The 22,084-nt window shown below is 37.8% G+C and overlaps 1 protein-coding gene and 1 pseudogene across 4 annotated transcripts in view; one reads left to right on the forward strand and one right to left on the reverse strand.

The window, feature by feature from the left end:
• Positions 1 to 22,084, reverse strand: part of IFT56 (intraflagellar transport 56) — a 34,242-nt gene that overhangs the window by 11,895 nt on the left and 263 nt on the right. Inside the window, exons 2-10 of one of the 4 annotated variants that reach the window (XM_030853954.2) lie at positions 21,575 to 21,712; positions 19,144 to 19,236; positions 17,096 to 17,210; positions 15,574 to 15,623; positions 13,286 to 13,431; positions 12,193 to 12,364; positions 6,242 to 6,316; positions 2,372 to 2,474; positions 1,019 to 1,074 (exon numbers count right to left, since the gene is read on the reverse strand). In XM_030853954.2, coding sequence (XP_030709814.1) covers positions 1,019 to 1,074; positions 2,372 to 2,474; positions 6,242 to 6,316; positions 12,193 to 12,364; positions 13,286 to 13,431; positions 15,574 to 15,623; positions 17,096 to 17,210; positions 19,144 to 19,236; positions 21,575 to 21,712 — 948 coding nt within the window. Of the gene's footprint in view, positions 1 to 1,018; positions 1,075 to 2,371; positions 2,475 to 6,085; positions 6,317 to 12,192; positions 12,365 to 13,285; positions 13,432 to 14,080; positions 14,168 to 15,573; positions 15,624 to 17,095; positions 17,211 to 19,143; positions 19,237 to 21,481; positions 21,713 to 22,084 lie in introns of those variants that run through there. The other 3 variants (XM_060305256.1, XR_009565252.1, XM_060305257.1) reach the window with 3 other exon arrangements.
• Positions 10,077 to 11,766, forward strand: LOC115851916 (large ribosomal subunit protein eL36 pseudogene; annotated as a pseudogene).

Here is a 22,084-nt window from a genome sequence, read left to right on the forward strand (position 1 = left end):
TTACCCAAAGTCACTTTTCTCTGTTCTATCCCTGGTTTGAATGAAAGAATTAGCAGACTTTCATTTGTTTCCCAGGAAAGTATTAATATAACAGAATTCATCATATTTGTAAATTCTCAATCTTAAGCAGAAAAACTCAGTGGATACTCACAGGAGTTAAGTTTTATTTTTATTTCAATTCAGTGGAAAAAATTAACAATAAAATGTTTATGTAATAATTTTTACATCTTATCAGTCACTGCCATTCTCTGTGATGACATCATATATATATTATCAATATTTTTCCCTTTCCAATGATATAATAACCTTCCTTTGTTAGTGATCCCTTACCTCAAAAGGAAAAAGTATCCTCTGATTCTCCTTTGTAAGGTATTCTTGCTTTTGGAGTCCTGAGGCCTCACCTGTATCCCCTTCAGACTTGGTTCTGTTCTTTAATAGATACTCCCCTTAGCTTTATCAATTTTTATGTGGGTACTATTTTTATTTAAGAGGGCTCATAAAAAGAACAGAACAAAAGATGCTGAAACCTTTAATACACTGGAGAAATATACCTGTTTAGATCTAGAAACAGTTTTCAGTCAGTCTTTCACTCAGTGAGTGGGATGCCTACTATGTGCTTAGTATACATAGTGTTGGAGATGCAATACAGACACAATCCCTGACCGCAAGGAGCTAACAACCTAGCAGGGGACAAAGACATAGTACAGACAATCATACTGCTGACATAAGTTTCTGTATCTAGTTTCATCAGAATTCTAGATTTCAGTATTTTCAAACATCAACCCTTTTGAGGAGATGACCACATATACAGGAGTTTACAAATATCAAAAAGCCCAGGATATTCATTCTCATCTCAAAACTCTCACATAAAAAAAAAAAAAGTCTCACCTAACATTCCTAGATCAATATATACGATCTTTCCTGAGATTCTACAAGCAAGAATCGTCTCTAAGATGCCTTCTGAAATTCCACTTTCAACAGAACTTGGTTAGTAAAAATGCAACACATTCGCAATTACCTGAGGAGTAGTAGGTTCCAGATCCTTAATTAAGTTATAAGCTTCTTGTACATCATCTGAAATATAAGAAATAAGTAGCTATACTAATCTGTATCCTAGCAAACTCTTCTGAAACAGTCTCCCAAACGATAAGATCCTTCAAACATTCATGGGAAGTATGATTTGTTTTTTTTGTCTCTTAACTCTCCATCAAGTTCAATGTTGAGTAGTAGATAACCAAGTATCTGTAGGAAACCCATATTAAGCCATGGAGCACCTAAAAGTTCAAGCCAAAAATAAGGAATGGGGAAGTATATGCCAATGGCATTGTAATTATATAAGAAAAACAACCATTTTTTTAAAAGATATATAAAGTATGTAGGAGTGAAATGACATGAAGTCTGGGATTCGCTTTAAAATATTTCAGCAACAAAAATGGGAGAGGGAGGACAAATGAAAAAAGACTGGCAATATCTAGAAGACTGTTGAATCTGGGATGCATATTTGGGTGTTCATTTTGAATGTTCATACTATTAACTTGTTTTGTTTATGTTTGAAAATTTTTAGAATAAAAATTAATTTATAAAATATATAAAGTGTTTCTTTAATTCTCGTCCAAAAGCATATTTCTTTGTGCTTATATATCAAATTAGAGAGAACTATTTGCAAGTTCATGTTCTTATGCTAATAAACACTTACATTTTCCTCGATGAGGAATATGTTGTCTGGTTGGTTTCTACCATGCACCTAAAAAGGCCCACACTGTTAGTCCGAGGTCCATGACAGAGTGCCAGCACCACTGCATGGTAACTCCTACCCTGTACTCACAACTGTTAGATAAAAGACTGCTTTAGGCATGTGTCTAACAATTTTATCCTTACTTAGGGGAAACAAATATCACGTTCTCTTTGCATCATACTATTTCTCATGAGAAGCCGGGGGTACAAATAAACAGAAAGGCAGACAATTAGAGCAAATAAAAAACAATTAATGATGAAAAAGAAAAGACTCAAGAAAATGTAGATGTACATTACACATAGGGGAACACAAGAAAAAGAAGAAACAAGGGAGGGGAAGGAAAAAAAAACAGAAAAACTGAAATAGAATGAATAGAGAAAAAAGGGCAGAAAAATAAGAGGAAAAGAAAAGAACAGAATGAGTGAGAGATTGGAAGCAACAGAAGAGGAAAGAGAGAATAAAGAGAAAAGGCACAACAAATAAATACCAATAAATTTGTTTTGTCCTACGAACCTGTTGCAAACATATTTTTGGAAGTACTATGAATTGATTTTAAAGATTAAGCAAGTAGTTCAGTTAGACATTAAATGTTCTAAAATATCTTAAATAGGCAAGACCAAGATACAGTTTTCTTACCTTGACGAAGGTAGTAAATCACTAAGTTTAGCCTAGCTTCAGGAATGACATCAACCAGGGGAGGCAAAACCTGCAAAGCCCCTTCACCTCCTCGGAAAACAACCTAAAGACAGAGAAACTCTGCATTATGGCAAAAACTATGAGTTCACTTATTGGTAGAAATGTGTAAGCAGCTGACACAACAGTTATTCTTTGAAAGGATGAATATATTTTTGAAGCCCTCTCTATAAACACATGACCCTGACCTAATTAAAACCATCCTAAATTATAAGAAATAGAATAAAGGCATAACCTTATTGCATACATTTCCTTCTCTCCTCGTAAGAACTGTAGAAAACTCTTAAAGTACCCAATAATTAATGAAACTTTTTTTCTAGACAGATATTCTCTATCAAAAACTCCATGAAGGAATTTATATACTTTCTGAGACCGTTGCCTCACCTCTAAATGGCATTAGTAATGTCTACCTTTCAGGGTTATCATGAGGATTAAATGAGTTAAAGTGGGCTAAATGTGTGGCTCATAGTAGGTAATATTTCATTTAGTTTTTCAGTGAATATTCATTAGCACTTACTATATGCTTGGTATTGTAATAGCAGGGCTACATCAGGAACAAGTCACGCCCCTGTCACTATATAGGCTATACTCAGGTGGGGAGAGACCCTCAAAGAGCAAACTTAAGTATGCTGTCGTATGATAATAAATGCTACAGAGAATAGCTAAAACAAAAGCACCATTCATGAAAGGACAGTTTGGCATACTGTTCTGTACTCAGAGCCTAGCACAGTATCTGGCACACAGTTATTTCACAAATAAATATACAGAAATCAAGGCAATCAGGCATAAACTACCTAATCTCTTTTTTCTACATCAAAATATCCATATGGTCACCTTATTTGCTTCCTCCTTGTCTGAGATACTCCCTTCTCTTGCCAAGATTAATTCCTACATCTATCTTCTTTGATGTCATAACTTCTGACTCCATCTAGATCTTGTTTCTGCATTAATCAATCATTCTATTTCATTAATCCTGGTCCCATTTCTCAACTTCAAACATGCACAAAGGTTTCTGCTCTCTTGAAAAATCTTCCACTTGGTGCCACTGTTCCCTCTGGATAGCACCTTATTTTTCTCCTTTCTTTCAATGCCACACTTTAAAAGTATGTAGTTCCCTGCTTCAACTTTCTTCTCATCCTCTCACTCCTTAAGTTCCCAGAAAACTTGCTTCTTCTCTCTGCACACTAGTAAACTCACTCTACAAGTCACAAATTAACCCCTTTGGCCAAATTCAATGGACTATTCTGTCCTCTTGCTCCATGACATACCTGCAGTTTTGACACTGATGGAATAGCATGACAACAATAGCACTGTCTACTATATGCTTACTATATGCTGCATACTGCTTGAGGTACCTTATACACATTACCTCATTTCATCTTCACAAGGGAATAAGGTAGGTACTGTAATTTCCCCTATTCTACATATGAGAACATGGAGACTCATCAATGTTTTGTGACTTACCCAATGTTACAAAGCTAGTACATGGTATAACTTGATTTTGACCTCAGATCTGACTCCAAAAGTAGATGTTAATAACAACAATTTATATTGCTTAATATTTTTCAGGTTTTGTTTTAGACATTAAGGTAATCTGTATTCATTGGAAAAAACTTACATATACTATTAACGACAGGAAAAAGGAAAATTTCCATTTTTTCACTTTTCTCTTTAATCCCACCCTCCAAGAATAATTCCTATTGCTAGCTAATATGCATTTCCCCGTTATACATACATATAACAGTTCTTTATTCTGGCTGTATATTATGTCCACTTGGGAAACTTTTAAGAAAAGTACTCATGGCTGAACCCTAGCCAACCATTCAGTAAAAATCTCACCCATCATTATTTTAAAAAATCTCCCAGGTGATTAAAATGTGTACCTGTAATGACATTACAGTTAGAAGCAACCTAAGTGTCCATCAACAGATGAATGGGCAAAGAAGATGTGGTCTATATATACAATGGAATATTACTCAGCCATAAAAAAGAACGAAACTTTGCCATTTGCAGCAACATGGATGGACTTGGAGGGCATTACGCTAAGTGAAATAAGTCAGACAAAGAAAGACAAATACTGTATGATAACACCTATATGTGGAATCTAAAAAATGCAGCACACTAGCGAATATAACAAAAAAGAAGCAGACTCACAGATATTGAGAACAAACTAGTGGTTACCAGTGGAGGGTGGGGCAATATAGGGGTGGGAGAATGGGAGGTATAAACTACTGGGTGTAAGATAGGATACAAAGATGTATTGGTACAATGCAGAGAACATAGCCAACATTTTGTAATAACTGTAAATGGAGTGTAACCTTTAAAAATTGTATAAAAATCAGAAAAAAAATTTTTAAATGACATTACTGTTGACCCTTGACAATGGTGGAGTGGGTGGTTTACAGGCACTGACCATCCACACACTTGAGAATCCGAGTATGATTTATAGTCAGCCACCCACATCCACGGTTCCTCCACATCCGAGGATTCAACCAACCTCAGACCGTGCAGTATTTACGACTGAAAAAATTCTGTGTATAAGTGGACTCATGCAGTTCAAACCCGTGTTGTAGAAGGGTCAACTGTACATTATCTAGGTGCTTTTTCTCGCCTGCCCTTTCTTGAGATATTTTCTTATCTTCCTTCTTCCAGCCACTTAAATACAAATGCTCTCCTGGAGCCATGTTTTTCTCTGTTTTTAACCCTTTCTTCAACTATCACTACTCTTAAGAAAACTCTTAAACCTGTTCTCTGGTCTTAATCTCTTTCCAAGTTTAATTTCCAGACTACTACCTCTAACACATCATTTTCCACAAAAATTAATCTGTCTTTAATTTGTAAACTAGACTAGAAGTGAAAAGATTAGAGGCAGAAGCTTATAATAAAAAATAACCACAGAAAATGCTATCTGTGATGGAGGTCTGAATTAGAGGAGGAATGGAATGAATATAAGACAATACCAACAAAGAATTAATAGGATTAAGTGACTGAGTAGCTATCAGAGATAAAGGGGAAGAGAAGTCTAAAACAACTATAGTTTTCAGCATTCATACTCAGAGACTTGGTGCCAAAGAAGGTACAGAGAAATCAGAAGGAAAAGTAGTAGTCATTATTATTGCCATTTTCAGATGAGGAATCTGAAACTCAACAATATTAAATAATTTTCTCAATGTCCCGGGTGTCTGAGTTGAATGCAGCTGCTTTGCACCCACTCTACTGCATAGTCAATGGAATCAAACTTGAAACTGCATCTGAATGTTTTTTTTTTAGCAATGGCCATCATAATCCAGTCCTAAACCTAACCCCCTTTTTACTTTTTCACTAAGTAAAACTTTAATTTTTCACTGTGCCCCAGTACACTTTCTGTTCTAGTAAATTCAAACTGCTCACAACCTATCACATATGTCTTCTTCATTCATTCATCCATGTCCCTGCCACAAATGAACCCTATAAATCCCAGCCATCTTCCAAAGACCAGCTCAAGTTTTACTTTCATCAGAATATCCTTCCCATTTATTATAACCCAAAGGGATATGTTCCTTTGTCTTTGCCAACAAAATGAACACGTGGATCTCACTGCCTTACACTTCTTTCTAAATGTTAAGTATGTATTACTGCCCCCCCAATAAGGATTTGCTTGAGGAAAAAACCTGATACCTTAAACTCATTCTCTCTCCTCCACAGCAAGAAAGAGTTTACTTAAAGTAGAGAAATACTTGTTGAGATAACTCCCTTCATTCATCTTTCTAACCACCGTGATGTACCAAAATAGGGTAGGCCTCAAGTCAGTCAAGACTGCAAACTATTATTCACCAGATTGTGCCTGATGAGCTCTTTAGCAAATTCAAAGGAAGAAGAAGCGTTGTCCATCAAGCTTTTGAGTTCTGCCTGAAATTAAAAAAGGAAAGCCTTATGAAAATGAGAACTGTATAGTTCTTATATCACATATAAAATGTTACAACATTTTATAGTTGACAAAGAATTTAACATGCTGTTCCACTTGTTCTGCAGGACTCTAAGAAATGATCAATGTAATTACTATTACCCTCATTTTACAGATGAGAACATTGAGGCTTATAAACATTAAGTGACTGAACCTTACACTAAGTAGCAAGTCTGAAACTGGTGAACCCAAGTTTGTAGACTCACAGAGTTAGTCTTTTCTTTCAGGTGACAAACTTTTAACAACTAAGGTTGATTCTTATAGCTGACCATTCCACCTATGTCTTGAATTTTCATACTATCTCCTTCCTGCTGAATTGGCCTTAATTTACATGATGCAATTAACATAAATTCTCCCCTCTATGTTATTATTTATTAGACCTATCAGATTTCTTCTGTATTGTCGTGCACCCTTAACTTCCCTTAGAAGAAATGGTCAGCCATTTCCACAGCGTCTTCACTAATGTCCTAGACTCACTTATCCCCTTCCTCAGCTTTCTGCTATTCCCATCTTGCCACTCTATAATTTTTTTTTTTTTCCCAGCACGCGGGCCTCTCACTGTTGTGGCCTCCCCCACTGCGGAGTACAGGCTCCGGACGCGCAGGCTCAGCGGCCATGGCTCACGGGTCCAGCCGCTCCTCGGCATGTGGGACCTTCCCGGACCAGGGCACGAACCCACGTCCCCTGCATCGGCCGGCGGACTCTCAACCACTGCGCCACCAGGGAAGCCCCGCCACTCTATAATTTTGATTAAACCTCCTCACCTCCTTTTTCTACTTCCATCAGTGGGTACCTAAGCTTTTCCGGATAAAATAATTAAATCCTTGATTATTCTCACTAAGCACTACAAACTTTTTCTACCTGATGTCACATAGGAATGCACACCTATTCAGCAATCCATTTACTAATCTCCTCTCTTGTCCACAGCAGTAATTCCAAAACCTTGGGTCAGGGGTCCCCAACCTTTTTGGCACTGGGGACCAGTTTCGTGGAAGACAATTTTTCCACAGATGGGGGGCAGGGGGATGGTTCAGACAGTAATGGGAGCAATGGGGAGCGCAGATGAAGCTTCGCTCGCTTGCCTTCCACTCACGTCCTGCTGTGCGGCCCGGTTCCTAGCAGGCAGCGGACCAATACCGGACCGTGGCCTGGGGCTTGGGGACCCCTGCCTTGGGTAATATTAGGCTAGTTCAGCAGTTTTCAAGCTTTTGGATCTCAAGATCTTTTTTAAATCTTAAAAATTATTAAGGATCCCAAAGAGTTTTTGTTTATGTGGGTTATAGCCATTCATATTTATTGTATTAGAAATTAAAACAAATTTTAAGTAATCAATTAATCAAAAGTAGTAATAAACCCACTACACATTAACACAAATAACATATTTTTCATTAAAAAAACTGTATTTACCAAAATAAAAATTTAGTGGGAAGAGTGCTGTTTTATATTTTTGCAAATCTCTTTAATGTCTGGCTTAACAGATGACAGCTGGATTGACATATCTGTATCTGCAATCAATCTGTTTTGAAATCATGTTGTCCCTGGAAAACTTCACTGCACACTTGAGTGAAAAAACAAAATCTTTTAGTATTATGATAGCTTTGATCTCAGGCAGGGCCAGCCAGGAATAAAGGTGAGGCAAGTGAGCTACCTAGGGCGCAAAATTTAAAGCAGCACTCACTGCACATGAAAAGATGTTCAACTTCATTAGTTATCAGGGAAATACAAATCAAAATTACAATGAGCTTCCACTTCACATCCACTGGGATAGCTAGAATAAAAAAGTCAGATAAAAAAAAAAAGTCAGATAACAACAACTGTTGGCAAGGATGTAGAAAAATTGAAACTCTTATACATTGCTAGTGGGAATGTAAACTGGTGCAGCCACTCTGGAAAACAGTATGACCCAACAATTCCACTCCTAGGTATATACCCAAGAGAAATGAAAACATGTTCAAAACATGTCCAAAAACATGTATACAAATGTTTACAGCAGCATTATTCATGATAGGAAGAAGGTGGAAACAATCCAAATAACCATCCCCTGACAACTGGAAAAATAAAATGTGGTATATCCATACAATGGAATATTATTTGGTCATAAAAATGAATGAAGTACTAAAACATGCTATAACATGATGAACTTTATAAACATTACGGTAAAGTAAAAGAAGCCAGTCATAAAAGATCACATAGTATATGATTCCTTTTACAGGAAATATCCCAAACAGGCAAATCCATAGAGACAGAAAGTAGATTAAGTAGTTGCTTAGGGCTTGGTGAATGGGGGTTGATAGCTATAGGGTATGGAGTTTCTTTTTGAGGTAATGGAAATGTTCTAAAATTGACTGTGGTGGGAGTTCCCTGGTGGTCCGGTGGATAGGACTCCGTGATTTCACTGCCGAGGCCGAGGGTTCGATCCCCCATTAGGGAACTAAGATCCCACAAGCCTCATGGCACGGCCAAAAATAGAGGGGAAAAAAAAAAAGAAGTGCTTAAAAATAAATAAATAAAATTGTCCATGATGAAGATTGCACATAGTGGTGAATATACTAAAAACCACCGAATTGTATACTTTAAAAGGGTGAACTGTATGGTATGTTACATATATCTCAATAAAGCTGTTAAAACATAAAATTATAAATAGAAGATGTAGGTCATCTTATAATATGTTAGAGTGAAAATGACCTTTCTAAAAGCACGACAACTTGATAGAAATCATGTAAGAAATATTCCTCGTGAAACATCAATACGTGATTTTACGTTCAAATTTTCTGTGTCCTATATTAGGGTTTTGTCTTTTCCATCTAATTCATCAATCTTTGTCTTTAATTGAGAAATCAAACCTTTTAAATGTAATTACAGATAAGCTGGATTTGAAAAAGGCAAAACAATAGGTGTTTAGAAGCCTATAAATGTGACTGTGTTCCAGCCTATGAAATCTTTGCTAATTGCTCAGTTCACTGAGAGTTTACAATGTATATGAAGGTAAGGACTTTGCAGACATTACAGAAACCTACGGTAATGCAGTACTATTAGTTTGCATATTTTGCAGATAATGCTTAAGGAGGTTAAGTGGTGCACTGAAAGCCACATAGCTGGTAAGCTAGGATTGGAATACGGTCTATCTGATTTCAAAGCTCCTGCTCTTAATCACTACCGGAGCCCTCCCAGTTTGGGGGGATAAAATTTCTTTATCCTCTGAAACCAGTGTTCTTCTTCCTTTTACCAGCATCCTATATTCACTGCTTCTATTTCTTCATCATCTACTTGTCATTCCTCTGCCACATCCTTCAGGACAATTCTCAGTCCAAGTGATTACTCATTCACTCTTTATCTCCTTGCCACCTACCTTCAACACCCAATAATAATGATACCCGAATCAGAGTAGGAAACCCCAGTTAGGAAATCCAATGGCTTTTTCTCAATCTGCATCTTTATTGACCTCTTTTGAACCTCCTCCTTCTTCTAATGTGATTCACCCTTAATTTGTTAGTCATATTTTAAATTTCTCATTCAACCATTACTTAGTTGGCAGCAACTTTGTGTGTGCATTGTGCCAGGTCCTGGGATACAAATGCCAAAGGACAGTCTCAACCCTCAATGAGCTTGTCTAGATTAAAGATAATTAAAGCAGGTTAATGAGGTCTTGCTCAGGTAGGATCCGCCACCATCTGGACCCTCAGGGCCCCAGTGCAGCTCAGGGCCATGGCTCTGTGCTGGCCCATGGCCACTGGCCTCAACAAAGGCCACAAGGTGACTAATAGCATGAGCAAGCCGAGGCCTAGCCACCGCCACGGGCGCCTCACCAAGTATACCAAGTGTGTGTGAGACGTGATCCAAGAGGTATGCAGCTTTGCCCCTTAAGAACGGCAGGCCACGGAGCTGCTCAAGGTCTCCAAGGACACATGGGCCCTCAAGTTCATCAAGAAAAGGGTGGGGACATACTTTCATGCCAAAAGGAAGAGACAGGAGCTGAGTAATGTCCTGGCAGCCAGGAGGAAAGCAGCAGCCAAGAAGGACGGAGCTCCCTCCCCTCAGTGCATAATAAAACCTCTTCAGAAAAAAAAAAGAAAATTAGGCAACTACCAAATAATAAGTATGATTTTATATATAGATATAAAATCATATATAATAGTCATATTATTACCAATTACTTGTTGGTAAGATATAATAACCATATTATTTGATTACATTTAAATAATCATGCTTATTACTCAGTAGCTATATTATTATGTATATATATAAATTAAGAGCAAGAGGAATGTACACCTAAGTTTGCAGTAAATTTTAGTGGTTAAGTCTCTGGGCTTTAGAGTCAGGGTTTGAGACCTGAATTTCTCACTTGTTAGTTGTATAACCTTGGGTAAATTGTTCAAAGTACTTTAAGAATTGAGTGAGGGCTTCCCTGGTGGCGCAGTGGTTGAGAGTCCGCCTGCCGATGCAGGGGACACGGGTTCGTGCCCCGGTCCGGGAGGATCCCACATGCCGCAGAGCAGCTGGGCCCATTAGCCATGGCCGCTGAGCCTGAGCGACCGGAGCCTGTGCTCCGCAACGGGAGAGGCCAAAACAGTGAGAGGCCCGCGAACCGGAAAAAAAAAAAAAAAGAATTGAGTGAATCATTACAGATTATTTCATGTTTACTATAGAATATCAGAATGCTTTGGTGTCTGGGGAGAGAATGAACTATACAATATAGAGCCCATTATAAAAATTACTAGAGGAATGTCTGCTTTTAAATGGTTTAATAAAATTAACATAGGTAAACACAAACTATATCCTCTCGCTACCAAAAAAAAAAAAATAGCTTCTTCAGGTACCTTTGACATAGTCAACTACTGCTGGAGAACTTTACCAAATCAACATGCAATCTACATGGACACAATTTCAAATGAAAAAGCATGCCTTTAGTGCAGTCTGGTATCCTGACATGGACACCGTCAGACCTACAGCAGATTGGTTAGCCATGCCACCCATACCAGACTCTGGAAAGAACATGTGCGGACAAAATGTAAACATGTAATAGGTTGGACCTTATACTAAAATTGGCAAGGTCCCCAAGACTGACTCAAGGTAGAAAGGCAAGAATACACTTCTCTTCTTTCATTTATTCTAAACAAAACTCTAATGAGATCAAATTGCAAATCCAGTTTACTATTAAACTGCTGATGCTGGGAACTAGCCAATTAGGCAGACTCCAGGGACTCTAGTTGAAATGAGTATTCCAAGAATGTATTTTATATAATATCGATATATAAAGGGACCACTCCATTGCATATTAAGCAATTTAATTGATAGGCATTTCTTTTGCCACAACTGACCACCTTTATCGACATAAACCATGAAAAGTGAATCTGGGCATATGTTAAGGATGTGTTCTCCAACCACCAGCTGCTAAACACTGTTTCACCCAGCAGTTGAATCTGCTGTTGGTGTAAAGTATGTTTACATACTTTATAGGGAAATACAGGGTAATTCAAACTGGAATTAAGTAAATTAAGAACCAATTATGGGACTTCCCTGGCGGTGCAGTGGTTAAGAATCCGCCTGCCAATGCGGGGGAAACGTGTTTGATCCCTGGCCCGGGAAGATCCCACATGCTGTGGAGCAACTAAGCCCGTGTGCCACAACTATTGAAGCCTGCGCACCTAGAGCCCGTGCTCCACAACAAGAGAAGCCACCGCCATGAGAAGCCTGCGCACCGCAACGAAGAGTAGCCCCCACTTGCTGCAACTAGAGAGACCCCGCGCGCAGCAACGAAGACCCAATACAGCCAAAATAGAAATTAAAAAAAAAAAAAAAAAAGAACAAATTTCATCACTACCTCAGCAGCTTTGCCATTGTAAAGGCGAAAATGATTACAGGCCTTAAGATTGAGTGCGATGGTACTATCAGGAATTTGCTGAAGATAAACAGCCAGAACTTCTTGAGACACATCATAGTAATCCAGCTTGTAGTAACACAGGGCCACATAAACATTGAGGGCAAGGTACTCCCTATTAGATGAAAGAATTAAGGATTAACAATTTAAGTCTACTTCATAGAAATGTTGTCAAACTACAGACCTTTTTAATGGCTCAAATGGACAGCAAGGCAAAGAGGACATTTCTTCTTTTAAAGAAAAAAGAAGAATATAATCAGTGTAGCATCTTTCTTTTTGTATTATAATATTTAAGTGTTTTGACATAAGCAGAGTAAAAGATGACAACTAGAGGAGAAAGGGAAAAGTTCAACTACTACCTATTCATGTTTAAAAAAACTTACATAATCAGTAATCGAGTATAAACTCAAATAAGCAGGCAAGGCAAGTAGATTTGACGACTGAGAATGGGAATGGGTGGGAGACTGTGACAGTAAAGCAAAGGAAGGGAGAAGGGAAGTGTATGAGATATTTTTGGGATGCAGGAGAGAAGCCAAGTGGTCAGTGATAAAGTTGGAACATTAATTCTTCAGAATGATTTGTTTCCAATTTTGTCAGCAAGTTGCCTACAGTGTAACCAAAACACTGAAATTGATACGCCTAGACCATGCATTTCCAACAGGTGTGATATCACCCACAAAGGGGCAAAAATTGGTTCTTATGGAGAGGTGGAAAATCATACTCATTTTATATATAAAGCATAGATATACATACAGTACATAAACAGATATACAATATATCTATGGTACTGAAACTTCATGGGAGGGCAATTAACGGGGGAAAAGTCTAAAAAGCCTCCTTGGTAGGTCAATAATGAAATAAAGGTGGAGAAACCCTGATCTAGACAATAAGGAGTTCTTAATCTCACCAGATTATTAGCTAAATAGATTTGAACACGTGGTGATATTAGATCCAAAGGACACTAGGTCCTCAGTCAAACTAGGTACAGAAGAAAGTAACAAAATGAGATTTCAAGGAGGCATAAATGGACACAGACCTGTTATCTAGCAGTATTCGCTTATAAATATCAATAGCTTCTTGGTAGTGAGATCGCATATAGTGGATTGAGGCCAAACTGAGTTGATCTTCTGTGATATCCTGAAGATTCTGATGAAAGTTCATCAATTTCTTCTCATCATTAAACTAAAATTGTAAGACAGCAAAAGATGTGTAAAGATTCACATTAGAGTACGGTTACAGAAATCAACACCTACATAATGGGTATTTTAACTTCCCCTTCTCCTTCAGCCATTTGTCTCTGTTCTATTTCCCTTCAGCTCCTGGTGGTGTTTACCTCTCCTTCAGAGAAAGAATAAAAATAGTCTCTGGGGACTTCCCTGGCGGCACAGTGGTTAAGAATCTGCCTGCCAATGCAGGGGACACGGGTTCGAGCCCTGGTCCAGGTAGATCCCACATGCCGCAGAGCAACTAAGCCTGTGCGCCACAACAACTGAGCCTGCGCTCTAGAGCCCGCGAGCCACAACTACTGAAGCCCACGCACCACAACTACTGAGCCCGCATGCCACAACTACTGAAGCCCATGCACCTAGAGCCTGTGCTCCGCAACAAGAGAAGCCACTGCAATGAGAAGCCCGTGCACCACAACGAAGAGTAGCGACTGCTCGCCGCAACTAGAGAAAGTCCACGTGCAGCAACAAAGATCCAACGCAGCCAAAATAAATAAATAAATATTTAAAAAAAATTTTTTTTAAATAGTCTCTGGAGGCAGAGCCTTAACAATGGAAAGCCTTTAAGTTACAGCTCATATTAATTACTTGACTCCTCTTCTTACCTTCTTTTCTTTTCTATTTCTTTCTTTATATCTTCTCCCTTTCTTTTTTCTCTCTGTCTCTATCTTTTTTACATGCTGTTTATAAGAGAGACATTTAAAAAGAAGGACACAGAAAGATAGAGAGTGAAAGGATGGGAAAAGATACAATAAGCAAACACTAACCAAAAGGGAGCTGGTGGAGCTACACAAGTACGACAAAGTAGTCTTTACATGAAGAGAGATTTTTGGAGATAAAGAGAGACATTTCATAATGATAAATGTTTCAGTCCACTAGATGGACATAACAATTCTAAATCTGTAACACTTAATGATAGTCTGCAAAACATGTAAAGCAAAAATCGAAAGAACTAAACAGAGAGACAGATAATTATAGCATGAAGTTTTTTTTTGTTTCCCCCCGCACTGCCTGGCTTGCAGGATCTAGCTCCCTGGCCAGGGACTGAACCCGTGCCCTTGGCAGTGAAAGAGCAGAGTCCCAACCACTGGACCAACAAGGAATTCCCCAAATTTTTAAATGCACCAAAAATAATTATTTTCAAATACTACCTTTGGACAATTAGATAAACTTCCTGTAAAATAATTTAGTACTATCAATTAAAAGCTTTAAATTTTTATTGTTCATACTCAGTAACTCAGTAAGTCCATTTTAGGATGTTAGAATCACATTTTTATCATTAAAATTAAAACCAATCTGAAAGTTAAATAACTAGAAGTGTTGAATGAATTGTGGCACATGCATATGATGGATTGTTATTTTAAAAAGTCTGGTTTTTAAGACTAGTGACTCAGGGTTACACTCGTACTACAAAGATAAGTTAAAAAAAAAAGCAGAATACAAAAATATATATTTAACATGAATCCCATTCTGCAAAACAAATGAACAAAAATACAAATATGCATATAAAAAATAATTACCCCAAAAGGAGATATGCCAAAACGTTGAAATTCAGTTAGCTTTAAATATGGTAGATGTTATATCCTTTTATTGCATATTTATATTTTGCTTAATAGAATGTGTAATTTTATAATATGAAAAATGATTTTAAAAATTATTTTATGACATGATCAAAATTATTGCTATAAGGCAATTCTGAAAGGTATGTATTTACTTTCAGGAGTCAGGACAAGGTGTCTTTGATTCTGTTTCCTAAGAGACAATAAGATGGTGGAAACAAACTAATCTTAAATGACTACTGCTTAAGAAGAACTAAAACCTAACATTTCTGAATAAATAAACAGAGTAAAAAAACATTAATGGGGGAGAAAGTCCTATAAAATTAACACCTGTATTCTACTTGTTCTAGAAATACCATTAACGAGACTTTCTACTTAATTTTCTTTCACCCTTGTTGGTAACAAGAAGAAAGAGAAATATATTTTAAAAACAAAAAGTGTGAAGTCAATTACACGTCAATTAAAAAAAGATATACATAAAAATTTTTTTTAAATTTTACCACATTAAAACAAAAAGTGTGAAATAGGAACGGAAGTACCTTGTGAGCCAAGTGGAAGAGGAGGCGGTTTTGAAGTCGGCTTTTTGGAGCTGTGAAAAAAATCCAAGGTACTTATTAAAGAACTCAATTGTCTATGGCACTTAGTCCCTTGCAGGAATGACACGAGACAGATAAATCTTCCCAAATCCTTACCTACTGGATCCTGTTACGTCTCTGCTATAATATATTAATGTATTATTTTAGTCTAGTCCTACTGCAGTAGCAGCGACATCACCAAGAACCAGAAGGAAAATGCTCTAAGGTTCCGCTCTTGCCCACACTTCTTCCTCCTCACTCTATGGTGCTGAAGCACAGCACGGCACTCCTCCCAGTTCCAGCAGCAGCCCACCCTGTGTAGTTCACACACTGAAGCAAACACCGGAAGCAAATGGTTACGGTCATCTCAGTACATGTAGGAATCCACTCTCATTCAGCTGGTCTTCCAGTGTTCTTTGTCGATTCCTTCTGAAATCCCCTTTTCATAATTACAGTGCCATATTTTCCTAAATACTAGCCCCGTCTCCATTTCATAGATCTTCTGGCATGATAATCTACCATCTAAAACAGGGAGCCAAGCAAAAAGGTGAACACCTCTTAAGTTCCAGATGTGCTCTTGGAGAATTTTCCTAATTCTAGACACTCAATCTTATATCTCTTTACAACAAAAAGTCATACTTCAATGTATAAAAAAGAAAGATATATATGGAAAGAGAGATAGCTACCTTGATCACCTTACATGTGTCTAACTGTTCTAGGCACAGATAAAGTCTAGAAACGTGAGATAAATAACTCAAAGACCTTTATAACTAAATTAGGAAAATTAGAATTCCATGACTCTGAACTAGAATTCTATCTAAATATGTATATATCAGTTAATTCTCTAAGATTTCTACCCTGAAATACATTCTTCCCTAACATATTTCCTAACAAACATTCTTTTGCCCACTTTCTCTACTTTTCTTTGAATTTAATTTGATTCATACTCTAATTATTCTTAATCTTTCCTCCCATAGTTCCCTTTTGCCCTACTCTATTTGCAAATTTGAGTCCAGCTCTCCTAAGTTGACTGTCCTGGTAAGTAAAGCAAACGGGAAGAAATCTGGATTCTTCAAGTTGAAATTACTTGGCTTCTCATTCAGAAGCAGGAGAAGAAGCTATAAAATGCACATTCATAACAGCTTGAACAACTATACCCAACTCCTACCAACAGCATGAACTTCCTACCACAGTGGAGCCTAAGAAAGGCACCTTGCCCTTTTTCTTCTCTCATCCTTCTGCTTTTTGGCTTTAGCTTCTGAGGAGGTGAACTGGGGAGGGTAAGTAGCACACGGATTAACTCTCTTTTTAAACATAAAGTTGCTAAGATCCAATATTCTTTCAAGAGTAAAGCTTTTTTTTTTTTTTTAGCTTTCTAATGTCACTTGATTTTTCCTCAATAGAAAAGGAATTAAATAAGTTTTAAAATCTTCAAAATGACTCTTACTATTAGTGAGAATACCAGATATTAAAAGGGCCCATTTACCTTTAAATCCAGCTGCTTCGGCTTGTTTATACATTCCAAGAAAAAAGTAGGTACAGGCTAGGTTCACCCAGACTTCAGGATTGCAATTTTCCTCTTTCGTTGCATTTTCATATTCCTGAAACATACATTAAGCAGTGATCCCTTTCAGCAGTAGGGTAATCAATGGGCCATTCCTTTATGTATAATGGAATAGGAGTTCTTACTGTGACTGGGCAACTTCACATTTAGGGACTTCTATATGCTCCTTACCTATTCTATACCTGTAATATTAAATACTGAAGCTGGGCTTCTCTGGTGGCGCAGTGGTTGAGAGTCCGCCTGCCGATGCAGGGGACACGGGTTTGTGCCCCGGTCCGGGAAGATCCCACATGCCGCGGAGCGGCTGGGCCCGTGAGCCATGGCCGCTGAGCCTGCGCGTCCAGAGCCTGTGCTCCGCAACGGGAGAGGTCGCGACACTCAGAGGCCCGCGTACCACAAAAAAAAAAAAAAAAAAAATTCTGAAGCTAAGGCTGAATCCTACCCATGCAGGGTTGTTGTCCACATAACCTTACACTTGTTTTCTTTTTCCCCTTTTAATATTGACATGGGCTAACAAACTGCAGAAATGAAAAGCAACTAAAACATTTTTTTTGCTAACTTAAAAAGACATAAAAAAGATGCCTTATTAAAAATGCATAGGTTCAGTTAACTTAAAATCTGATAACCTTAATACCCCACAAATTTCATTTCATTCTAATTGTTCTCTGGCTTTGTTTATTTGGCTTTACACTTTTAAAATTTGGTGTGTTCTTCTGTTTTTTTTTCCCTGTTAAGGACAGTTTCTGAGATTCATTTTATTTTTAAAATAAAAATAAAATTTATTTTATGTCATTTCATTTTATTTTTGGCTCCATTGGGTCTTCGTTGCTGCACGCGGGTTTTCTTTAGTTGCGCTGACCGGGGGCTACTCTTCGTTGCAGTGTGCAGGCTTCTCATTGTGGTGGCTTCTCTTGTTGCGGAGCACGGGTTCTAGGTGCACGGGCTTCAGTAGTTATGGCACACGGGCTCTAGAGCACAGGATCAGTAGTTGTGGCACACGGACCTAGCTGCTCCGCAGCATGTGGGATCTTCCCGGACCGGGGATCGAACCCATGTCCCCTACGTTGGCAGGCAGACTCTTAACAACTGTGCCACCAGGGAAGTCCCTCCATAAACTCTTTTACTATTAATCAGTCTTCCCCAGATGCCCTTTTTCTTTCTTACTCTGTTTGGGCTACTCTCTTTTCTCCTTTATCTTTCACATATACTACCAGCTCCTATTCTGCCCTTTTCACATCTTCACTTTTCCTTCACTGATTTTGTTGCTTTTGTTCATATCACTTCTTCATTACCTGATCTTGGATACTTTTCATTTTAGTAGTGCAGGTTATTTTAATATCCTTAGATTACACTTTGAGAGTAAGAATATGTGGGAAAGTTCCAAACAATTTCATTTATGAATTAAAAATTATTTGACATAAGGCATCTACAATTTTATCTAGATCCGTAATTCCATAGATTGTTAATTACATTGCAGGGTTTACAATGACCAAGAAAAAAATTTTTCAAAGCTATACTTAAAAAATATAAAGATAATATAATCTTTCCTATGTCTAAAATTAACCACACAAAACAACAATGAACTTCTTTTTGAGAAAAGAATCGTGAAATTTTTTATCAAAAGGACTTATTTTTCTTCTCCTGAAGACTTCCTTAAGAAAGACTAATATTAATATATTGAACAATCTCATTAGTATATATTTAAAAGGAAAAAGTAAACAGACATAGATAAATATGCTTGAACATATACAGAAGATTTCTGAGGTAACACATCAAAAAAGAGCCAATGGTTACTTCTGTTAACAAAGAAATAGGATTGAGGAAAGCATACAGGGTGACTTTTTTTCCTTTTTCCTTTGTTCCCTTCTATATTGTTTGAATTTTACCATGAGCGTGTATTATTATAATACAAAGCTTAATAACTTTTCAAAACCCTTCTGTTATAAAAAGAAAAGTTTCTTTAAACTAACCTCCAAAGCTCTCTTGTAGTCACCCAGATGAAAAGCACAGTATCCAATCCACAAATTAGTGTCCTCTTCTTGTTCCCCAACATGACGTTTGAACTTTACGTTAAAATTTCATGAAAAAAAAAATCATGAATACTTTGAATAGTACACTCTCTGTTAAACACTGCTATGTTAAGTTATTAATGAACAATAGGAAATCACAAATTGTAGAAGCAAGGTAATCTCAGTTTAATTAAACTGATACCTACAGAACTCAGCACAATTACCTTTACCTCAAATATTTCACAATTGTTTTTCTGTGTTTACTGACACCCTACTCCAGAAAGTATTTAAGAGTTATCCTCATAACAATTCTGGGTGATATATAAGGAACATAAGAATTATGTGAAATATTTAATGCCAAATAACTGAAAGTTAGTGAAATTAAGTGATGGACTCAAGGCCACATACAGCCAGTAGGTGTGGTGGCAGGGACCACCGTAGCCCATGGACTCCAAAGCCCATGTTTTCACCCCTCCATGCTCTACCCCACATTCATCTTCATGCTTCAAACCTGCCCCGTGAGCACACACATACATTTATTCATAGGTTATAACCTTTCACTGAGGACAAGCCATTAAATCATTCTATTACCCTTCAACAGGCTTACCAGGGCCTGCAAGAATTAAAGATGTTTAGAAGACCACCTAATCATTTATGTCCATTATGAAAAAATATTCATGAATTCATCAGCCAATGAAAGAAAAGTCCTGTTTTGGAGGAAAGGAGTGAGACCTTGAAGGAGGAGTTTGAATGACCATGGCAAGGTGAGATTTTTTTTTTTCACTCTATATGGTGGTAAGTCAAAAACATGGGTAAAAAAAGTAAAAATTAAACAGATCATCGTTAACCTGTGGTGACCTAAATAGGAAGGAAATCTAAAAGAGTGGATATATGTATACGTATAACTGATTCACTTTGCTATACAGCAGAAACTAACACAACACTGTAAAGCAACTATACTCCAATAAAAATTAATTTAAAAATTAAATTAAAAATTAAAGAAAAACAGATCATTGTTACAAAACCTCAGGTGCCTCGACCATTACAAGATGAAGACATCTGTTGATACTTTCTTGTCTGAATAAGAACTTACTCCTGTAGCTAACTCCATAATATTAGAAATTCTCCTCTCACCAAATACTGTGAATTTGAGTACAGTGCCTTAAGTCTGAAAAAATTCTTATTTGAGGTCTCCCTGAATTTGCCCCAGGAATTCCCTGGAGCCACAGGAGAGCTCACGACACCTCCTCATCCTAAACCACGGCAGTTCCCATTCCCATCCATCATGGCACTTTGGCTACCTAAGAATGAAAGCGTAGTGCAGAACCTCCCTGACAACTTACAGGCAGCGTGGGATTACACAGTAAGGAAAGTGTGGTCACTGCCTCAAAGAAAAGAGAGAAGAGAAAAGAGACTGACAAAAATTACACATGCATCTACCACTCAGTCCACTGATTTACAGAGCTAGATGGTCCTTCCAAGTCAACTCCCCCACTTTAAAGATGAGAAAGCTGATGCCAGAAGAGTTAAGCAATGTGCTCAATACCAGAGCACTGGCAAGAAACACAGGACTATACGTGAAAGACTGAGAAAGATACATAAAGCTAATTAAAACACTTACTGTTGATAGAGTAATAAGGCTGTTGTAGTGCTTTAGAGAAATGATTATGGAACAACACAGCCAGGCTGTGCTGTCAAAACTCTTCATCTCTTCATTCTTTGGTGTACCCTTTCATTCTTTTATAACATATGCTTCCCAGAAAGCCGTTTCCCAAAGTGCAGCATCTTTGGAACATCTACATCAGAAGCACTTAGGCTACTTGCCCAAAATACGGGTTCCTGAGAACCACTGTAGGCTGATTCTGTAAAGAATCAGAATCCCTAGGGCAGGAGTCCAGGAATGTACATTTTAATAAGTACCCTAATTCTGATGCATATTAAAAGTTGAGAACTACTGCCATAGAGATTTGAAATATCTTCTGAAGATACAGTATTTTTAGACAATAAGCATGCAACATGGTAGAATTATTTAAATTTGATCAGAATGTTATAACATATAATAGGAATAAACCATAAATTGGTCAGGGGGTGGAATGAACAACATGTGAACTGACACTGTATTAAATGTCCCTCTACATTTTTAGGCTGGATTCATCATCAGTGGGACTAGATATAATTAAAACTGTGCCTCGAGAAATAAGTCTACCATTTTAGTTCACCTTTAATCAGGTTTATAGTTAACTTGGAATCTGGAATCTGGGCCTGACAAGATTTACAGAAAGTCCCAGAAGGCACCCACCTGTTCCAACAGCATAGCAACCAGCATTCACCCATGCATTCCTCTATATTCTGGTTTTTCACCTCCTAAGAAGCAACCTTCTTTGGACATTACCTCCAACAGGGTAATAGCTCCAGTGAAATCTCTTTGTGAAAGTAGCTCCTCTAGTTTTGGAATCTTCCTACCTTTCTTCTTTCTTTTGTCAGTATGCGGTAGGTCCCTGCCTACAGCAGGTTTGGCCCTTGAAAGCATCTGTGAAAGAAACAACAAAGACAGCTGTATGATCCCATTCCGATGGTCAATATTAAACTGAGAGTGACGGCTCCAGGATTTATAAGTCAAATCCGTAACAACGAACCCCAGGTAAGCGTATTCAAATTCTTTCTGTAACATGTTATTTTACTAAAAGGGCCATCACCCTGTGTTTGAGCTAACGAAACTGCTACTCCCTAGTTCTTTATCTCCCCCAATTAGAGTGAGGTAAGAGATGCTTTCGCGCAGCTGCTGTCATCTCAGCCTTCCCTCGGTCCGCTTTCCAGCCCACGCGCAGCTCAGGAGTGGGGAAATGGAGAAGCAGGAGGGAAGAAAGCAACGATGTATTTACAACTGCATCCCTGTCCCCCG

Source organism: Globicephala melas, chromosome 9 (assembly GCF_963455315.2).
Source record: "Globicephala melas chromosome 9, mGloMel1.2, whole genome shotgun sequence".
Taxonomy (NCBI): Eukaryota; Metazoa; Chordata; class Mammalia; order Artiodactyla; family Delphinidae; genus Globicephala; species Globicephala melas.